The sequence below is a fragment of the Notolepis coatsorum genome (genome assembly GCF_963971535.1).
Source record: "Notolepis coatsorum genome assembly, chromosome: 5".
Taxonomy (NCBI): domain Eukaryota; kingdom Metazoa; phylum Chordata; class Actinopteri; order Aulopiformes; family Paralepididae; genus Notolepis; species Notolepis coatsorum.
In genome coordinates, this window is record NC_140169.1 from 129,446,944 (window position 1) to 129,468,379 (window position 21,436).

Below are 21,436 nucleotides of genomic sequence, written 5' to 3' on the forward strand. Positions count from 1 at the left end.
CAGCTTGTTCCTTGCTGTTACTGGCAGGAATGTGTGATGTTAAGAAAACTAATAATTTGTTGGCGGCTTTACAGTTTAATTGGGGACCTGCCTTCTATACAGGTATTTCTTTAATATCTGCGATAGATTTGTTTACATTTCATTGTCTCCTGATTATTTCTGAGCTCACGTTTTGTGAAAAAGTGTCAGTCCTATGGCTCAGTTGTCAATGGTTATAATAATGTTTATGATGCTATTTGACTTTCATTCATATGTAACGATATGTTTTTACCAGCCAGGCTATAATCACAGGAAAAGTCTTAAAGGGGACCTGCATTGCTATTCCTAGCACTATTTTGGGCAACTTTACACAATTCCTGTGAGTCTATGGAAGACATCTGTGTAAGGTTTATAAAAAAATCATTGTTTTATATTTCTAATGGAGTACTCAAAAGCATAATTTTTCAGCCTCAAGATTTCAGCCTGATATTGGCTGGGCTCCGCCCATAAGCACTTAGTGGCAGTCATCCACAGAGTCTGCGACTGGTAGACAGAGAGAGAGAGAGAGAGGGAGAGAGAGAGAGAGAGAGAGAGAGAGAGAGAGAGAGAGAGAGAGAGAGAGAGAGAGAGAGAGAGCCCTGACTCAGCGGGACTGAGAATGAAACGCTGTGTCAACATGAGAATGAAACGCTGTGTAAACAAGCACACGCAGATGCGGGCTCTCTCCTCTCTCTCTCTCTCCCTCCCTCTCTCTCTGTCTCTCTCTCTCCCTCTCTATCTCTCTCTCTCTCCCTCGCAGAGACTAGTGCAGTCTAGGTGTCGGGTTTCAGTATCTGCCTCGCAGTTTGAGGAAGTGGTTTCCACTCGCTCTGCTATCGCTGTGTGGGCTGTCCGCTTACCCAGCACCCACTGACGTCAGCATGCGCCTCAAATCAGAACGACCTAATTAAATCGAGCAGGAAATGGTCTTAGCTGAATGAGAGCAATCCGCCAATATGGTATTTAGACACAAAAACACATTGATACTAACTCCTATTACTATAATACAATGCTAGAGACTGAAAAATTACATTTATAATGCATGTCACCTTTAACAATTATGCTCCTTTTTTACAATTTCGCTGCTGAATTTCCCTCTGGATTAAATTGATTGATTGAATAGTTTATTGATTTAGAATGGAAAATCACACATATACATTTGATCACAATATGTAACAGGTATACATTTCTCCAAGTACTTCTATTCTATTCTATCTATTTGGTGATGAGAAGCATGTTGACTAACTACAGCCTGAAAACCGCTACATTTGTAGATAAACGTGATAAACATTCTGTAACCACCTTCATTGGCCTTGTGGCAGATTAAGAAAAAAGAGCAGTATAGAGACGCCGGTTTCAAAGTGACAACAATACCAATTCTAAAAGGGCCCAAGTTTATTTCCATGTCTGCTAATGCAATAGTTGACAGGAAATACATATGTGTCCAAACTGTTCCCTAGCAATGGTATTCCAATGAAACAGTCTATAGAGACGGGAGAAATCAGTGGTCACTAGGAAGTGGTTGTGTTCTCCTGAGATGAATGTTTGTGCTCTCTATCAGGCCTTTCACACGGGCAGGGCTCGGTTTTGCTTCCCAAGCCTCATTTTGAAGCGGCCGGTGTGTTCAGACTGAAAATAAATCGGTTCGGAACCTGAAGTAGTTTATTTTCTTGCGAACCCTGACATCATCAGTGGGTGTGTCAAAGACAAGAGGAGGAAGGAAGGAGACGAAGGCAGAGCAGAGTAGATTGCCATACAAGCCCCTCAACGTGAAATACACGTTATAAGCTGATAAATATTGTGATCTAAGCACAAAAGCCATTGTTTTTTCCTGCAAATCTCTTAATTACACTTAGATTGTAGGAACTAAGCATGTGAAATGTTGGTAGTTCAGGTATTTAAAGATTGCTATTATATATTACTAGAATCACTCATAGATTACGTTACAGCTACAAGCCCCACAACTACTGCATTCACGTGAACTGAGAATCCCTGCTCAGCGTGAGGTTTAACACTTTCAGCGCCAGACCCGAGGATAGTCGGGTTAACTCGCCAGCGGTTGAGCGCCATACCCGAGTATAGTCGGGTTTTCATTGTTATTTATTTTATTCGATTTTTTTTATTCATTTCAGGTTCACGGACCTCTGTGTTACCATAGGAAATCATTCTGAAATCGCTAGAGTGCAATACTGGCCGCATCTTGCTAGGTGACAGTATCGCCCACCCTTTGAAACCTTATTGCACACACCGTGTGTTACATCTAAACCCCTCCGGGCGCTGAATTTTGGTTCAGGCAAGTCTAGCGGTTCACCCGATCACATTGAAACGCATCCATAGGGGTGGACGGTATGGTCTAAAATTTATATCACGGTATAATTTGAAGCATAGACGGTAACGGTATATATCACGGTATCATCGTTTTTGATAAAAGTTTTTTTTTAATTTTATATATATATATATATTTTTTTTTATAAAATATATATATTATATAATTAGACTTGTACTTGTATTATCTGCGAGACATCGCCACCACGCAACAAGCTCCACTGTCTGTGTGTACTCTAGTAGCCTCCAGCTACGGCTAGGATTCTCCGGAGCTGCACCTGGACCTATACTCGAGTAGCCTCGAGCAGAGCTACGGCCAGGATTCTCCGGCGCTGCACCTGGACCCTATTGTATTGGTATAACGTTAGCAAGCCCTCAGCTCGAATACGCATCGAATCAGTGTTATAACTTATAAGACATTGATATCAGGAGCTATCTGTAGCTACTGCTAGCCGGATATATAACGTTAATACAATGCCTCAGTGAATTATTTAGTTCAATGGGACATTTCGTTTTGAACGGTGAACTAACTTGCGTTAACGTGAGCTAACAGCTAACGGAGCTATCATACACGTCTCTACTAGACTTGATGGAGCGTTTGTTGATGTCAGGAGCTATCGGTAGCTGGCCGACTAGATACCGTTCGGTTAGACAATGCCTCATCATGTATTAAACTAAAAGTGAATAGTTGACTGGGTAATTTTGTAACGGTAGCTAAGCTAACGTTAGCTCAGGGAGACGCCGCCGTCCTCCCGTGTGCCGTGTCCCGTCCCACTAGACTACTAGACCCGTGTTTACATGCGTGCGGGAGGGGCTGGCACGCCCACTGCACGAAGCCTCCTAAATAACTTTTTCCAGTTCGCACATATCTATTATCTATGACTAATTCTATCTATTTTTAGGGGCAAATGCGAGTGCAATAGTCGCGCTGTGGTTACATGACGTCATTGCTATTTTAGAGCTGCACTACCGGTTAAACGGTATAGTCAAAATCCATACCGTAGAGCAAATTCATACCGTTTATACCGTATACCGTTTATACCGTCCACCCCTACATCCAATGCCCCTCGATGCATGTGTTGTGCCGGATTATGTCGGGGACCCAATGGACACCAATACTGGAAATCGCGATCAGACAATTGGAATATTCTTTTTGGGATACCTCATAGTAAAGGTAAGGACTATATGACATCAATTCTACTTTGATCCAACCATGAGTTCACATCGATCGCAACGATTATGTAACATACTCCAAAGCATCAAAAAACTACCCCCCCCTTTCATGCATTCATGATGAAGCATAACACCTATTATATACCTTTGAATTGGAAATAATAGTGTGTCCAATATAGAGATCGACCAGTCACAATCAAGCATTTCGGCGAATGTTAAAACGCCATGTAATAAGTATTATTATTGGGCAGCAAACATAAGTCATTACTATATTGGGTGAGGAATGATGGTACTGTCCCCAAATGGACATTTCTGGAGGGGGAGTCTGTTGAGTCCACTTCTCTAGCAGCCTTATTGTGTGCTAAACTTCCATTCACACAGCCTATTCCTAGCTTTACTTCTAACCCGGTTGTCATACATACACTCAATTAAAGTGTGGAACCAATTTAGAAGATCCATCTCCCTTAAAGGTCTATCGCGGGCTGCACCAATTGCAAGAAATCGCATGTTTATTCCCTCGATGATGGATAGGGCCTTTGATACCTGGGTTAGAAGAGGTGTGATCTCACTGTCTGATCTCTATATTGACAACAGTTTTGCCTCCTTTGAGCAGTTGGTGCAGAAATGCAATATTCCCAGGACACACTTTTATAGTGTGTCTTTTAGCAGACAGTATTTGCAGCTACGGAACGTTGTAGCCTCGAACTCAGATTGCTACCCGGTGTACCCGGTGTACCCTCCTGCCTCTCTCCGTTGGACTCAAGTTTGAACTGTAAATCGGTCCAGAAACGGGCTATAAAGTAGAATCTCCGAACTACTTAATATGAGCAATTTGACACCTCTAGACCTCCTTAAGGATAAATGGGAAACAGACTTAGAAGAACCAATTACAGAAGACACTTGGGACAAAATAATACAGGGGATTTTCTCCTCTTCCATTTGTCTTAAGCATGCTGTTATCCAGTTTAAGATTGTACACCGTCTGCACTGGTCTAAAGACAGACTCTCTAAGATATATGCCGACATAGATCCTACGTGTGATCGATGCAGACAGGCTCCAGCCACTCTGCTTCACATGTTTTGGACATGTCCAAAGCTTTATACCTTCTGGCAAACCATCTTCGAGACCTACTCTAGGATACTTGGAAAGGCAGTGGAGCCATCTCCATTTATTGCATTATTTGGGGTAGCCCCAGTGGACAACCGTCTTAGATGGTTGGCCTTCCGCTCACTCCTGGTCAGGAGACTGATATTATTTAAATGGAAGGAACCAAATCCACCTACATACAGTCACTGGATCAGAGAAGTCATGTATCATATTAACCTGGAAAAGATCAGACATTACTGTCAGAGGATGTACGAGAATATTTTATTTGTAATATTTATCTTCTTTCTCCTAGTGTCTGGCTATTTAAAATGTGTATATGTATATGTCGGATATTGGCGGGGGCGGGGGTTCTGACTGAATTTATCTTCTTTCTGTTGGTCCTTTTTGGACCTATGTTTGTAATGTGAAAACTTTAAATAAAAAGACATAAAAAAAAGAGACACAGAAACAGCCCGTCGAGAACAGGACTGAAACCGAGGGGTATAGAGGCTGCTAGAATGCATAATCTGAGTGGTATCTTCAGCAAAACACTTCCAAATACATGTTTTGGGGACCTCAGAGATCTATATTTACTTTAAAAGCATAATATGGTGCCTTTTTAAGGGGAAACCCTGACTGAGAAATTGTGTGTGTGTGGCTGTGCTGGAGTAATGAGAAATTGACCCTGAGTAAAATTCTCCGGGGCTTGGGGTGTAATATCTGAAGACTGAAGAGGGCTCATGGCAGCAGGCTGGCTGCTCATATTAAAGCTCCCGTTTGCTCCCACCTCCCCTAACTGTATTATATTTTCTCCTGGATGACAAGAAGACTAATGGAGAAAAACACTTTAAATGTTTTACCCTGAACCTCCGTTTCCAATGTTTCCTTTTTATCTTTGGAGGAGGAGGACGGGGTAATAAAAAGGTAAAAGACTTCTAACTGTCGACCCCCACTGGTGACGGTGACTACATTCAAGATTGTGGTGATATAAAAACATGGTGGACGCTAGTGGTGGGGGAAAAAATCGATATATAGTAGTATCGCGATACTTTGCGTGGCGATACTGTATCGATACAGGGACGCCAAGTATCGATATTTAATTATTCATAAAAAAAAGAAAAATCTAAGGAAGTTGCATTGTTCATTTCAATACCTGTAATAGTACAGTAGTCCACACACACACACACACACACACACACACGTGCATTCAGTTAAGTTGGAATATGACTGTAATACAAACAGTTCAGTTTGTCAGGTACATGCAACACAGATTACAGTGTTTACATCTGTTTGCTTGAGAAAATACCATGTTCTGCAATAAAAATTATTGAAGTGAGATGAACAGACTGAACTTTATTTTATTAGATAAAACAAACAGACTGAACGTTATTTTATTAGATAAAACATGTTGACAAAGTTTTACTTTGCAATATATATATAGATATATTTAGTATCGTGATACTATCGTATCGTGACGCAAGTATCGCGATAGTATCGTATCGTGAGGTCTCTGGCGATTCCCACCCCTAGTGGACGCAGCCCATAACATTTATTGGGAAGTTGTCTGCAATGATGATAAAACCATGTCAGAAAAAGCTCTTATTTTTGGGGCGTCTGGGTTGTGTTGACGTAAACGCACTTGCCCACCACCACCACAGAGACCCGGGTTCAATTCCCAGTAGCGGTGCTTCCAGCTTGGTCAGACGGTCCAACGAACAGGATTGGCAGTGTTAGCGGGTGGGAAGCTGTGCGTGTCAGAGGAGACATGTGGTAGTCTACACCCTCCCCAGACCGACCGACAAACGACCAGGGCCATGACACACGTGCTGTTGGGCGACAGTGGTTCAGGCGGTAAGAGTGATCGTCTGGTAATCACCAGAAAGTTCCCAGTTTGATTCCACCTCCTCCTGGCTGCAGCGTGTCAAAGTGTCCTTGAGCAAGTCACTTAAACCTTAACTAACCAGGTTGGCACCTTGCATGGTTGCCTCCACCATTGGTGTGTTAATGTGTGAGTGACTGTGAGGCATGAGTTGTAAAGTGCTTTGGATGAAAGCGCTATATAAATGCAGGCCATTTACACACTGGGAATTGGCATAACAACTAAATTGGGGGAGAAAATAGGAGAGAAAATAATCCAGCCATTTTATTTTGTAGTACAAAGCAAAAGAAGAGCTGCATTTTGACCGGCTCAATATCTGGTTTCTAAATCTGTGGCTGAGGGCAGCAAAAGTGTAAATATATATTTTTTTTACCACAATACATTCTGCAATGTGACTAACAAACAGACTAGACTACTGACGGATAGATAAGCATAAGTGACTTACACACCACACAAGTACATTTATTACACACACACTGCTGCTACTTACACTGTAGAATATATATATATATATATTTTATCGACCTTGTAAAAAAAACGTATACCTTGTATTGTATAGTTTGTATAGATTGTTGTGTATCGTATTTACAAATCTACAACGGTTGAGGAGCCGGGAAAAACAAGCATCTCACATTTTGCTGAATGTATGTACAAAAAAAATATATAATAATCAAAAATAGAAGCTGTGACAATAAAATAATCTGAATCTGTTGCCGTCAATGTTGGCAGGTTTGCCCATCATCTCATCGTTGGAAAATAATGGCATCTGGGTTTCTGTCTACCACCCTAATCTGAACCTAACATAAAGATAACTGTGGTTATTATAAGAACAGGGTCGCTGTGGGGTCAGGTAGTAATGATGGAGCGTAGCTGCTAACAACACGCACACCTTGAACCTGCGCGTGCGAGGTCCAGAGAACGAGACCACCCCCTGTAGTGTCACCGTTTTTAGGAAGACGGCGACTTCAATCAAAGCACTGGCACAGTCTGACCCTGCTGTGTGTTTGTGTACTTCTCGGCACAGTCTGACCCTGCTGTGTGTTTGTGTACTTCTCGGCACAGTCTGACCCTGCTGTGTGTTTGTGTGTGTGTGTTTGTGTACTTCTCGGCACAGTCTGACCCTGCTGTGTGTGTGTGTGTGTTTGTGTACATCTCGACACAGTCTGTCTGACCCTGCTGTGTGTTTGTGTGTGTGTGTGTGTGTTTGTGTACTTCTCTGCACAGTGTGACCCTGCTGTGTGTTTGTGTACTTCTCGACACAGTCTGACCCTGCTGTGTGTTTGTGTACTTCTCGACACAGTCTGACCCTGCTGTGTGTTTGTGTACTTCTCGGCACAGTGTGACCCTGCTGTGTGTTTGTGTGTGTGTGTGTGTGTGTTTGTGTACATCTCGACACAGTCTGTCTGACCCTGCTGTGTGTTTGTGTACTTCTCGGCACAGTGTGACCCTGCTGTGTGTTTGTGTACTTCTCGGCACACACACCTACTCTATATTTCCCCGGTGATTCCGGCACACAGACCCCCTTAATTTGGCGTTTGTGCCGCTATGTTGGAGAGACGATAAGCGACCGGAGAGAAAAGGTTCCTGTTGGACGCTGTGAGCCAGTGGGAAGAGGGAGGCATTCTTCTCATCCTCGGATGTGGCTTCTCGTTGATGACAAGTGTTTCTGGCCGACTCCGGCCCCGGCTCTGCAACTTGTCTTTGTAAAGATCGGTTTCTCTACTGAGGGAGTGGAGAGCTCCCTTCCCAGCATTCCATCCACTGAAAATATTAAAGGGGTGTTTTTGCAGGATCGGGGAGGCCGAGCTCTCGGGGCACGGAATACGTCAGCAGAATAATAGGATTCAGGTAAAAAAAAAATCTGTGAAATGCCCCTTTTTATATGGCTAAAAGATGAGTCAAAGAGCAATTTTTTCTGTCTCTATGGAGCTAGACTTCAGCTTACATTAGAAGCCTGCAGGAAGAAGGCGGCTTTGGCTTTTGAGACGGCTCTTGAGTAAAGAGTAGCTTTCTCACCGCCGTTTGACTGGGTGATGCCTGTGGTTAGCAGTGTTCGCTGTCTCCTGCATCTCTATGGCAACAGCGCTCCCTCGCACCATTGCGAGTTGATAAGCATTTCCCACGACTCCACGACTTGAACAAGTGTTTTCTAACTCGCAGGCAACAAGCCACAAGAAAACCTGTTGTGATCAAGTCCTGAGTTCATGTGGGGGGAACACATCTCTGGGGGTTTGGACATCAGGCATGCTACCTGGAGATCCTTTAAGATACCATTATAGTTGATGCATTCACAGCTGGGATACAGAAATGATGCATATGATGGGCGATAACAATTCCTTCCAGACTGATTTGGTCTTGCATTTCAAAGTTAATTTCCCTTCACCTCAAACGCATATAGGGCCATCAGCCAGAGTTATTGCCCATGATTAGTTATGGCTGACATTGCCGGGCAGAGAGAGAGAGTGTGTGTGTGTGTGTGTGTGTGTGTGTGGGGCTGGCTGCTGCATGGTTTCTGTTTAATTCTGTTACATCATGTATCCCTCGTGTACTTCAAACAATTTCCCTCTGAACATATTTCATTACCGTGCAAGCCAAGCATATCAAAAGCAAAGGAATACATACTTAAACGTGTACGTTTGTTATGTGCAATATCACTGTCTGCTGGGCGAAGCTGAGAACCTTTTAACGCTAGTATATACATTAAGGTTTGTCCAGACATCCCACACAGCCAGGGGTGTCATGAAATAATGGGGGGAAACTGAGACGGGGCTGAATTGCATTTTCTTCTCCCCTCGTTCCGTCACGCACGCGAGACTCCCCCCATCCAACGCAGTGGTAGGTTTACGGACCAAACTTCGTGTTCCCCTCCTTCCCCCGAGCCGAGGAGACACATCTGCCGCTCTGTGGGGGCGGAGTTGGCCTCTCGCTGGCTGCATACTTTCTCTATGATGCGTTTCCCCTTGCCCCCTCCGCCCCGTCCTCTCCGGCCCTGCTGCCGCTATCGCTCCAGAGCAGCTGTTCCAGAGCACCACCACCACCACGCCGGAGCGCTGATGTCATAATCGGAGTGTAAACACTGGCCGGCGTCTGACCTGGCCGTGACCCAGCTATCACGGCACTCCACTTGAGTAAACTCATAGCCCCGCTGAACGGCACCGAGACGTCTCTCTCTCTCTCTCTCTCTCTCTCTCTCTCTCTCTCTCTCCCTCTCTCTCTCTCTCTCCCTCCCTCTCTCCATCTCACCCTCTCTCTCGCCTCATCTCCACCCACTCTCCTGCACTGGTTGTGGGTTATTGGTTGGTACAGATTGTTTACTTGAAAGGGGTATAGTGTGATTGCCACAGAAAAGCGGTGGGCTTGTTTTTAGGAAGTCCCACAAATTGAATTACTGCAGAAGATTTTATATCCGCGGAGTCATGGGCGTCCAGGCCAGTTGAATACTAATCTGTAGACTTGCATAAATGGAAAAGTACAAATCACTTGCTTCTCTCCTCCATGTTGGAGATCTTTAGGATTAGTCTGTTTGTTTTGGTTAGACTGCAGCCATCTGCGTTAGACTTCGGAGCTCCAGAGCCCACTGCTGAAATGGAGGAGGAGGCTTTTAGGGTTAACGCTGCATTAACTTCTTTTGAAAACGAGGACTGTGTATAGAATCGATTGTGTGCAAAATTATGTTAAATGAGCATTTAAATAAATGTTACCCCGGCCTGGCAAAGTGAAGACCATTTAGACTTCACCATTAAATTACTCTCTTATTGAGCGTAATCTTGTATGTCGTTGAGTCTACATTGTCCTCATTCCAAAAGCAGTTACTGCGGCTTCTACGTCTCTTCTCAGAGATTCTCTTTGGATCTAGATCCATTTGACGGGAATTACAATTGTCTGTGGACTGTGGCGCGCGCTAGCTGGAACTCGGGCCCAACTGTGGGATGGCATTACCGCCACACTGTGCGTGTCCTTTTATGCGGAGGCATGGATCACTCTGCCAACGCGTGAGCCGCGGCCTGTTTACTAAACAGCAGTCAACACAACAGTGTAATAAGCTTTCACAGGTGGCATTTGAAATGTCAGCAGAAATGGATTAAGTTTGATAAGTAAATAATCTTTGACTTTCTCTGTCTCGCTCTTCCTCTGTATTATTAACCCTCTCCTTCTCGTTTTCTCTCGCCCTCCTCTCTCCTGTTGCTCCTTCCTTTCGAATCTCTCCCCCTTCCTCTCCTTCCGCCTCCTTTCCTCTCCGCATGCAGGAGGTGCCACAGGAGGGCTATGGCAACAGGGGCCAGTCTGCAATGACCCCTGGGAAGCCTAATCATGAGGAGATGGGCCTCAGCCAGCAGGAGAGACCATCCAGTCTGCCTGTGAGTCTGCACTCTACCTGCTTTTTTTTTAGCTAGGCCACTCGGTTGGTTGGTTGGTGGGTCGGTTGGTCCACAGAAATGTCTCCACCCTCTAGCGGCCACAGGTTTCGCCCTAGGAGGCTGGAATTGGGCATGGAGGTCAAGTGTGTGTGTGTGTTTGTGTTCATGCCAATCGGCTAAAAGTGGGCGTGGGAGTGGCCTATCGCAAAAAGGTTGCAGCTATTGCAAATCCGCGCTTTGTTTCTTAGTCAGTCTCTCGCAACGGAGACCTGTGCACGTCAGCATGCTGGTCAGCGCAGCTCATTGTACATTTATCACTGTGGCTAAGAGCTCTGTCCCGACACTTGACATGACCTTTGGGGTCCTCGCCACAGGTTGAACAGTACCACTGGGCTTTAAACGCAGCCCGTCACCGGAAGACACTCCCACTGGCTGTCAATCATTTTTGCCTTATGGGAGCCAGAGTGCTTGTTATTCAGCACCAGTCTCTCTCTCTCTCTCTCTCTCTCTCTCTCTCTCTCTCTCTCTCTCTCTCTCTCTCTCTCTCTCTCTCTCTGAAGACTGGTTTTCTGTCAGTGTAGGGTTCTTGCCTACACAGGCCTTGTTGTGTATGCTCCTTCTTGAAGCAGTGAGGAAAGAAGGGTGCGGAAAGGCCCACTGGCTTCTCCCTGCTCTGTTCATAGCTCCTCTCCTCCTCTCCCCTCTCCTTGCTGCATTCTCTCCTCTGCCTTGCCTCAGCCTGAGCTGTCGGCACACCATTGGCGTACAGGAACGTCCGTCAGGGTGGGCCCACGCCTCCCGTGAGCCAATCGGAGGCCTCTATTGCTACCAAGATTCCTTTTTTCTTCTTCTCTGTATCATAAAGCCACACTTTTTTTTATTGTCTGTTGCATTGCTGATGAGCACGTTTTAATTGATCCACCTTTGCCTTGGTTGTGTTTGCGCGCACAGAGGTGGACCAGGCTATATTTGGAGTCTTGACCACTATGACTGCAGAGGAAGAGAGATTTTCCTATCCCGCCCTCATTCCTTCTGGCTCTCAGTCCTGGGAGGCAAAAGGCCCACGAACTGATGTTTAACTGCTGTAAAAAAAAAGAGTGATAATAATGTCTTACATTTAATAAGTTCATTTGAATTAAGTTTTAAAGGTCCCCTAATGTAGAAAAGGCCCTTTCCTGTGTTTTTGCATTGTTTTTACACAATGACGGGTTGTCTCAACACTGAGAAAATGTGAGATATGTACTTGGTGCAGGCTGTGCTGTTCAGCTGTGACAAGGACCCTCCACAACAAGCCATTCAGAACTGCAGCCACAATCAACGTAGAGAATAGCAGCTCACCAATCACAATGTATGTGTGGAAAAACTCTCTCTTTTCCACCTAAACGGATTACTGAAATAATGTTTCAGACAACCTTTTAGACAACATAATTATATAATAACACATGCAATTGCCGGATCTTGATTCATATTGATCTGCAACGCCTAGTTTGACAGTTTGATCTGAATTCCGTGAGTTCGGGAAAGTTCGGGAGGGTGGTGGGGGGTGAGGGTGGCAGTAAACAGCCCGTCGAGAACAGGACTGAGGGGTATAGAGGCATGCAAGAATGCATAATCTTGAGTGATAATGTCAGCAAAGAAAACCCTTTCAAAGAGATGTCTTGGACCCCTGAGACCTATATTAACTTGTTGAAAAGGAGTAAATGATTGGACCTTTGAAGACCCGTGTCCATCTGTGTTTCAGATTGGAGATGTCTGTTCAAGCAGATGAGAACAATAACACTCCAACCGAGTCCCATTGGCTACGTTCACACTGCAGGTCGAAAGTGGCCTGAATCATATTTGTTTGCTCATATGTGACTCATTTAGATCACGACAGTGTGAACAGCGCAGATCACATGGAATCTGTTTTTAAATTCTGATTTGGCTACGTTCACACTGCAAGCTGTAGTGCTCAGTTCTGATTTATTGCTCAGACCTTTCCGCCCCTTCCTGACAAAAGAATCTGATCTTAGCAATAAATCAAGTAGGGGCAACAGTGGCTCGGTAGGTAGAGCAGTCGTCTAGTAATCCAGAGGTTCCCGGTTCGATTCCCACTCCTCCCAGGCAGCGTGTCGAAGTGTCCTTGAGCAGGTTGGCACCTTGCATGGTTGCCTCCGCAGTCGGTGTGTGAATGTGAGTGAATGGGTAAAATGTGAGGAACAAATTGTAAAGCCCTTTGGATAAAAGCGCTATATAATGCAGCCATTTGCCATAGACGTCTCCAGCCCTGCGCGAGTCCCGACATCACGGAACACGGAAATTCAGGAAACGGGTTCGCAAGTGACTCCGGTGTCCGCGGTAACACTTTGTTTGAAATTGAGAATTCAGATAAATACGTCATTGATTCTCCAGCGACATGCACTTCAAAGTCGTTTTCATGCCGGTTTGATTTATGTTAGAGGACACTCCACGGCCTTGTCTCCACTAGCCAGGGTTTAGCCGTGCTGTGGCCTGTCTGGCGCACAGTGAGCGTCTCCATTGTCTTTAGAACCTGGCTGGACCCTGGCTGAGACAGACACCTTTCACAACTGTGGGCTGGGACTGTTGTATCATCATGTTTTAGTTGCTGATGTGAATTTTGAAAGGTTGCCTAGCAACCAGAGAGTTTACAAGAAATGCAATGGAGACACAAACCCAACCATACCATACCATGCTCGACCATGGCTAGACCCAGCCAGGCTGAACATAGCTAATGGAGACACAAATCCAACATACCATACCATGCTCGACCATGGCTAGACCCAGCCGGGCTGAACATAGCTAATGGAGACACAAACCCAACATACCATACCATACCATGCTCGACCATGGCTAGACCTAGCCAGGCTGAACATAGCTAATGGAGACACAAACCCAACATACCATACCATACCATGCTCGACCATGGCTAGACCTAGCCAGGCTGAACATAGCTAATGGAGACACAAACCCAACATAACATACAAGTTTCAAGTTCAAGTTTCTTTAATAGTTGTCAGAAGTACAGAATACTTTTATACAAAATGCTTCTTTCTGTTACGCTCCAGAGACTGTGCTAGACAAGAGATAAGTATGAAATAAAATAGTATAGCATGTAATAATAGAAGTCAAAATAGGAGTCACGTACGTAGACAGTGTTCAGTATATACATATTATGTACAATGTTCGATGCAGAATAGAAGTAACTGAGTTACCATACAATATACAATATACTATGCAATACTAATATACAATACTATATAGTGCAAAGCAGAAATGGGATGAGGTACAATTTAGGTACAATTTACAGTAAGGTATACTGAGGTATGGGTTGTAGTGCAAATCCTTTATCAATAAATATAAAGTGTGTTTAGGTGTTCTAAAGTGTGGAGAGTGGGTGCTGCAGTGTGTTGTTTGTTTAAAGTGAGTGTGTGGATGTGTGTGTGAGTGCATTTGATGGTTGTTGCATAGTGTTATTGTTCGTTGAGCAACCTGATGGCCTGGGGATAGAAGCTTCTTCTGAGTCTCTCTGTGCTTGCCATAAGACTCCGGTATCGCTTGCCTGACCGCAGCAGTTCAAAGAGGCAGTTGTTTGGGTGCCTGGAGTCCTTGGTAATTCTCTTAGCCTTACCCCTGCACCGCTTGTTGTAAATGTTCTGGAGAGTGGGAAGCCCCCCTCCAATAGTGGGAAGCCCCCCTCCAATAGTGGGAAGCTCCCCTCCAATACCATACCATGCTCGACCATGGCTAGACCTAGCCAGGCTGAACATAGCTAATGGAGACACAAACCCAACATACCATACCATACCATGCTCGACCATGGCTAGACCTAGCCAGGCTGAACATAGCTAATGGAGACACAAACCCAACATACCATACCATGCTAGACCATGACTAGACCCAGCCGGGCTGAACATAGCTAATGGAGACACAAACCCAACATACCATACCATACCATGCTCGACCATGGCTAGACCTAGCCAGGCTGAACATAGCTAATGGAGACACAAACCCAACATACCATACCATGCTAGACCATGACTAGACCCAGCCGGGCTGAACATAGCTAATGGAGACACAAACCCAACATACCATACCATGCTAGACCATGACTAGACCCAGCCGGGCTGAACATAGCTAATGGAGACACAAACCCAACATACCATACCATGCTCGACCATGGCTAGAACCAGCCAGGCTGAACATAGCTAATGGAGACGAGGCATATTATAAGACGCCCCCCCCCCCCCCCCCCCCCCCCCTCTCTCAGCCGCTCAGTAGGGTACAGATGGTATCCAGAGAACCAAGGTTGTTAATGTAAACGACTGTTCACTCTCAATGTAAGCTAGCCCACCTCAGCTCATCAATTCGTTTTATAAACACAAACTGGGAAATACGCAAAGGTAATGCATGTTAACACTTTCAGTGCCACGAGGTGGCGCCAGAGTTAGCGCTTGAATGCCACCATCGGCGCCAATGTTATCGTTAATATCGCCTAATCTATGTTTTAAATTATGGCTATGTGTCTAATCTGCCCGTCGCTTATCAAAGAATCCTTTTCCAGTCAGTGCTGTCAAGGCAGATTGGTTTTTTATCGCTTCATTTCCGTTTGAGAGCATTTTGAAAAGCACCCGTTTTATGGTAAAAAAAACAGTCCATTCTGGGCTGTTCTATGATAATCGTCTTTTACTGGAATATTCCAGAACGTTGATATTTGTCGGCCTATTTATGAATCGTTTTCAAATAAATGCTAGATGATCAATATTATACATACACGCACGCCCATTCGAGCCGCGCACGGATAATCGCCGTGTTCATTTCCTCTTGGATTTTTACAGTGAAACTGATAGAGGACATTTCACAAAACGGCTTATATCTTCATCAAAATGAGTCTGATTATCCTAACACTGATAACATAGATTCCTTACCTGACATCAGATGGTATCCAACTGGTATATTCCAAATCCTGATCACCATTCGAAAAAATCGATAAGTGTATAACGTCACGGTGACCAATTGCAGCCACTCTTATTGTCTGGGACCAAATACGGCCACGCCCCACTCCCAGCAAAAAGTGGGAATCTCTAGAATGGGTTTGGGGCGGCGCTGTATACGGAAGTAGCTCTCAAGGTGACGATTAGACAACACTTTTTTGTTGTCAGTAGATGGCAGCATTGGTTTAAAATTAAAGGCTGAAAATGTTGAGAACTACAACACTGCATTTCCCAAGAGCGTTAGCACAGGTCGCAGGTCACTGGGATGGGTCTATATTCTCCGACGTGATCTGAACAGCGTTAAACTATTACTGCAACCTCGGTATAGCGACCGCGAATGGCCAACTAATTATCTTAACAAAAGTGCGCTGGTAGCATTACATATGTTGTCTAAAGGGGGACATATGGTACAATTTAAGATTCTAATGATAATCGGCATATAAAGGACAAGATAAAGCATCGTTAATTTGTAAGAAACCTCAATGAAAACGGCGCAGGGTGCTATTGTTATGAAAATGTGATAGAATCCTATAAAAACGTGGACGCACTTGGCCTACGTTCCGTTAGATCTAACGTGATACAGTAGAACACATGATTCCGCGGGGCTCAGAGGCTCCAGAATGAACTCTGATAACCCTGGCTGCATCAGTGGACTGGAAAATGTGGAGTACAGGATTTTTTCCCCCATCCATTTTCATTGAGTCCATTCCAAAATCCCTTATGTCATCTGGGAGACGATAGGGGGTGCTTTTTTCCACATCTGATCGCCGGCGGCGCTCGGGTAGACTAGGGTAGGCTCGCGTGATGCAATATGATTTCAGATCGCTAAAAAAAGAAAAAAAAAATCAGAGAAATCTCGTGAGTGGCATAGAAAGTGTTAAGAGGAGATAAACCTGCTCTACAGTTGAAGAAACACAAGTAGATTCTCACCTTAATCACATAGACGCACAGAAACGACAAAAGGAACGGTTGAAGAGCGAAGCTGCCTCTGGATCCACGCAGCATCCCGACTGCTGGGTGCTGTTTACCAGCTGGGGGCAGCGTTTGTGTCGTTCATATCTTGCAATTGCGCTCAAGGGTTGAATTAGGGCTTCGTCTGACCGCTCTCCACACTACGTTACTGCAGGGGGAAGTCGCTATTGCGCATGCGTCCCTCAAAACGTCTCTGCCAGATCGTCTGTGACTGAGTGAGTGAGTGTATGAGTACCGTAATCAAAATGTGCCATTGCATAGCCCATGGCGGCAGCCCCTGCACACAGTGGGGGGGGGGGGGGAGGCGTAATATGTGCAACCTTTTTGTTTAACATTTTTCAGGAGAATAAAAATGACCTTTTATAAAGTTCTAGATATTGGAATTCTTTCGTTTTTTTCAATGCATCAGCTCAATGGAGAGAGATACTGAAGAGAGTCCTTATTGAAAATGGGGGACCCCGATGTAAACAAGTCTTTTTCTGGTCTGCATCCTCTTAGCAGTTGTTTTGTATTGAGCCATACTGTATTGTACCCATTCTGCAATCTGTTAATAAAGTTTTCAATCAATCAGAGGCAGTAGCAGCAACATGCTCACATACAAGCGATTTGTAAGCGTGTTGTGGAACGGTATTCAGGCAAACAGCTTCTCTGTATCCTTAAGATCTCCAGACATGTTTGACCACTTGCAATTAAGAAAGTGTGATTTTTAATCATTTACTTCATCAGCTCCTAGATTGTCAGCAGTGTTTCAATGTATCAAACCTGGTGCCATGAATATCTTGTGTCACCTTTTATATCGCAAAGTATGACAAGAATCCCGATTTCAAATATATATTTTTTTCAATTCACTAAAGAAGGAGAAATACTTGGCTCTAGCCATTACCTTTTAAACGGTTCGAGATGGGCTTTAAAAATTGGATTTGATGGCGGCTACGTGGTGCAGTGGGCAAGGCGCTCACCACGAATGCTGGAGACGCTGGGTTCGCCTGTTCGAGCCCAGCGCTCCACATTGCTTTCAGTTTAGCTGGTCGTCCGTACTAATACACATTGGCAGTATTAGGGGGTGGGAAACTGATGGGTGGGGATCGGGCGTTGTGGAGCGACTCCTACAGGTCGGTTGGTGCGCCTGCGCAGTAGTATCAGGAAGCGATAGGGGTGGCGCCCCTCCAAAGCGCAGACCCCTGACGCTGAAAGATCGCGCCGCGCAGGTGAAAAGATGCGGCTGCTGTTACCTCGAGTATCGGAGGGGACTCGTGCTATGTATGACTTAGTCCACATTGCAGCCGGCTTGTGGGAGGTAAGAAACAGCGTTCGAGACAGGGGAGGGTTGAATTGGACGATACGAAATTGGGATGGGAGAAAAATAGAAAATGGGAGAAAAACTGGATAAAAAAAAAAACTGGATTTGAACCCACTTCTACTTCTAACAAACATGATACATGAGAGATAAGAAGAACAGCGGGTAATTGGGATGGGAGAAAAATAGAAAAAAATAGGAGAAAAAGTGGATAAAAAAATATATATATATATAGATTCTCCTCTCGAATTGTTTTTTTTTTTTTTATCCGCTTTTTCTCCCATTTTCTACATTTTTCTTCCCATCCCAATTTCGTATCATCCAATTCAACCCTCCCCTGTCACGAACGCTGTTTCTTGCCTCCCACAAGCCGGCTGCAATGTGGACTAAGTCATACATGGCACAAGTCCCCTCCGGTACTTGAGGTAACAGCAGTCGCATCTTTTCACCTGCGCAGCTCAATCTCTCAGTGGCGAGGAGTAACGCGTGGGAGGCTCACGCTGCCCCCGACACTTCCTGATTCTACTGCGCAGGCGCACCAACCGACCTGTAGGAGTTGCTGTCCACAACGCCCGATCCCCACCCATCAGTTTCCCACCCCCTAATACGGCCAATGTGTATTAGTATGAACGACCAGCTAAACTGAAAGCAATGTGGAGCGCTGGGCTCGAGCCCAGCGTCTCCGCATTCATGGCGAGCGCCTTGCCCACTACGCCACGTAGCCGCCCTCTCCTCTCGAATTGTTTTGGTTTCTCACTCCTACCCAGTCCCTTATACCTTAATCACTGTACTATAATAATATAATGCAGGACTTTTTAAAAGTTTTTATTCTGCATGCAACGACACACTTGCGATGGGCGGCACACACACACAGGAATACACACACATAGGCTTGCCACGATAACACATTTTGCTGGGCGATTAATTGCCCCCGAAAATATCGCGATAAGCGATATTATTGCGACCGGTTAGAGAATTTTTTTTGAGAAATGTATTTCCCAAAACTTTTATTTTGAAGCCCACCGCTCCGTCTTTTCCGGTGTTTTAGACTTTTATTTTGAAGCCCACCGACCGGACCGGAAGTATTGTTGTGATTATCCTAAGCAGAACCTATGAGCCGACAACTTGTCTCGTCCGGTTCTGTTTTTGAGCTAATGATAAAACAAATTGTTGGTGAACAACTAACTTTAGGTTAGTTTTAACGTTAGCTACTAACGTTAGATGCAGCTACTACAGGCAATCAACGATGAGGAGGAAGCGTCAAAGCAGTATATAATAGAATAGCTGTGGTGCGTAAGCACTGCAGCACGACTCGAAACTACCGGAGTGTTATAATAAAGTAATTCATGTTTAACTTGTCCCTGTGTCCAGTCCTTTGACTAGCCCCACCCGTTCATTGTAAACAATGATGCATGTAATTGTATTAACGTTATTCTGTGTTGTACTTGTAGCTATGCTATATGTTGTATTTCGTTTGTTAGCTATTTAGCTAATGTTGTTAGCATGGAATGAGAATCAAAGCTCTATCTTTCATCTTTATTTAGCAGTCCAGTTTCTCCGGGCAGTAGCGAGTAACTACTTGGGTCTAAAAATAGCTAACGTTACACTACAAATAATGCTACTTGGTTAAAAGGAGCAACACTATTGAGAAATGTAGTTAAGCTATGTGGCATTGCTACTGCCCCACGGAGCTCCCGTGCTGTACTCTAGTAACGTCAGCGGCCCGCCTCCCAACACGGACAGTGACTGACAAGGGGCACTGGTTCCGCCTCATTAAAACAAACGCGCAAATAGCAATTAATCGCGCCCGTCAAAATCATTGCATTCATTTTAATTATCGCAGCAATTAATCGATTTATTGCTTATCGCGGCAGGCCTACACACACACATGCATCGTTTTTGGGTCGCCGATGCGATTGAGTCTCTGCGCTTGACCCATCCCGTCGTCCTTCCCGCCACGGGCAGCCAGGAGCAGATAGGGCGGCGGCGAGGTACCGCGCCCCGGGGACCAATCCAAGTGCTCCTGCCTGTCTTTTGCGTCAGCGATCTGTTGTGCATGTTTTTCCATTGGGTTTCTTTTATCGGGGGGGAACCCTTGCGAGCAGCACGGGGAAGAACATGCAAAATCCACACAGAAAGGCCTGGCAACGCGGAAACCTGGTCCCCAAGCGGGAATCGAACCCTGGACCTTCTTGCTGTGAGGCGACAGTGTTAACCACTACACCACTGTGCCGCCACAGTATAATGATCCACATTCGTTTATTAGGGTAGGAATCTCCTTCAGAGTGACTCCAGATGTATCCCTTATTGGGGAAAATATGCGTTAGTTTATTAGGATAAGAGCCTCCTTCAGAGTGACTCCAGCTGTATAGCCATAGACCTTTCCCTCCTACTCTAAACATTGCATTTGTTGTCTGTATTGAGCTCCATGTCATGCTAGCAGCTAGATGAAGGCAGTGATCCCAGCCCCAGGCTGCATGGTGTTCAGCAGAGCTCTGGTTCACCATGTCACCCTCATGGACGCTGCTGTAGTTAATCACCCGCTGCCAGTCTGGAGCCACTCTGCCCGTCTCCAGTAGCTCCTCTCTGTGTCTCTCTCCACTCACTTACTACTCCCTCCTGTAACATACCCCTCCACATGCACACACACTGCTGTTCTCTCTCTCTCTCTCTCTCTCTCTCTCTCTCTCTCTCTCTCTCTCTCTCTCTCTCTCTCTCTCTCTCTCTCTCTCTCTCTCTCTCTCTCTCTCTCTCTCTCTCTCTCTCAGCTACAACTCCTGAGGCAGGCTTTGAAGTTAGGGCGCGGATGGTGTTGCCATGGCGACATGCTGAGGGGTAAAAAAAAATAAATGCAAATATGCAGAAAGGGGCCTGATAGATATACTCATCGCATTAGTTTTTGTTATTATTGCTATTTACTTTCCCATTGGCTTGTTAGGGTATTTTATTTGTTTCACTATTGTGACACGTGAACGCAGCTGTATGTAGAACAGCATGTGCCAGAAAGCCGTGACTCATCACAGGCAGGTTATTTCTGTACGTAATTTTCCCGCCTCCTCTCGCTGTTATAACGATCCTGAGCTTTCAATAAACCACAAGACCACAATTTGATTTGACATTTTGGGCCACGCAGAACATGATTTAGTATCGGAAGTACACAAGGATTACTTCATTAATTTCCCTTTTGAAAATTCCACCCACTTCTACCACTCTAGCTTAAAGTGGTGTGTTACCCCCCTCCCCATTCTTCTTTTCAAGTGAAACACGACATGATGTTGAACGCTTCATCTCTTGTTGTCTTTTCGAGCGTAATCAGATCCACCTCGTCTCTGGTGG

At 45.0% G+C, this 21,436-nt stretch overlaps 1 protein-coding gene across 1 annotated transcript in view; it reads left to right on the top strand.

Annotated features, from left to right (window-relative positions):
- Positions 1-21,436, top strand: part of arid1b (AT-rich interactive domain 1B) — a 122,496-nt gene that overhangs the window by 33,735 nt on the left and 67,325 nt on the right. The window contains 1 exon segment of the mRNA XM_084314256.1: positions 10,730-10,840. Within this exon segment, the coding sequence (XP_084170382.1) occupies positions 10,730-10,840 (111 nt within the window).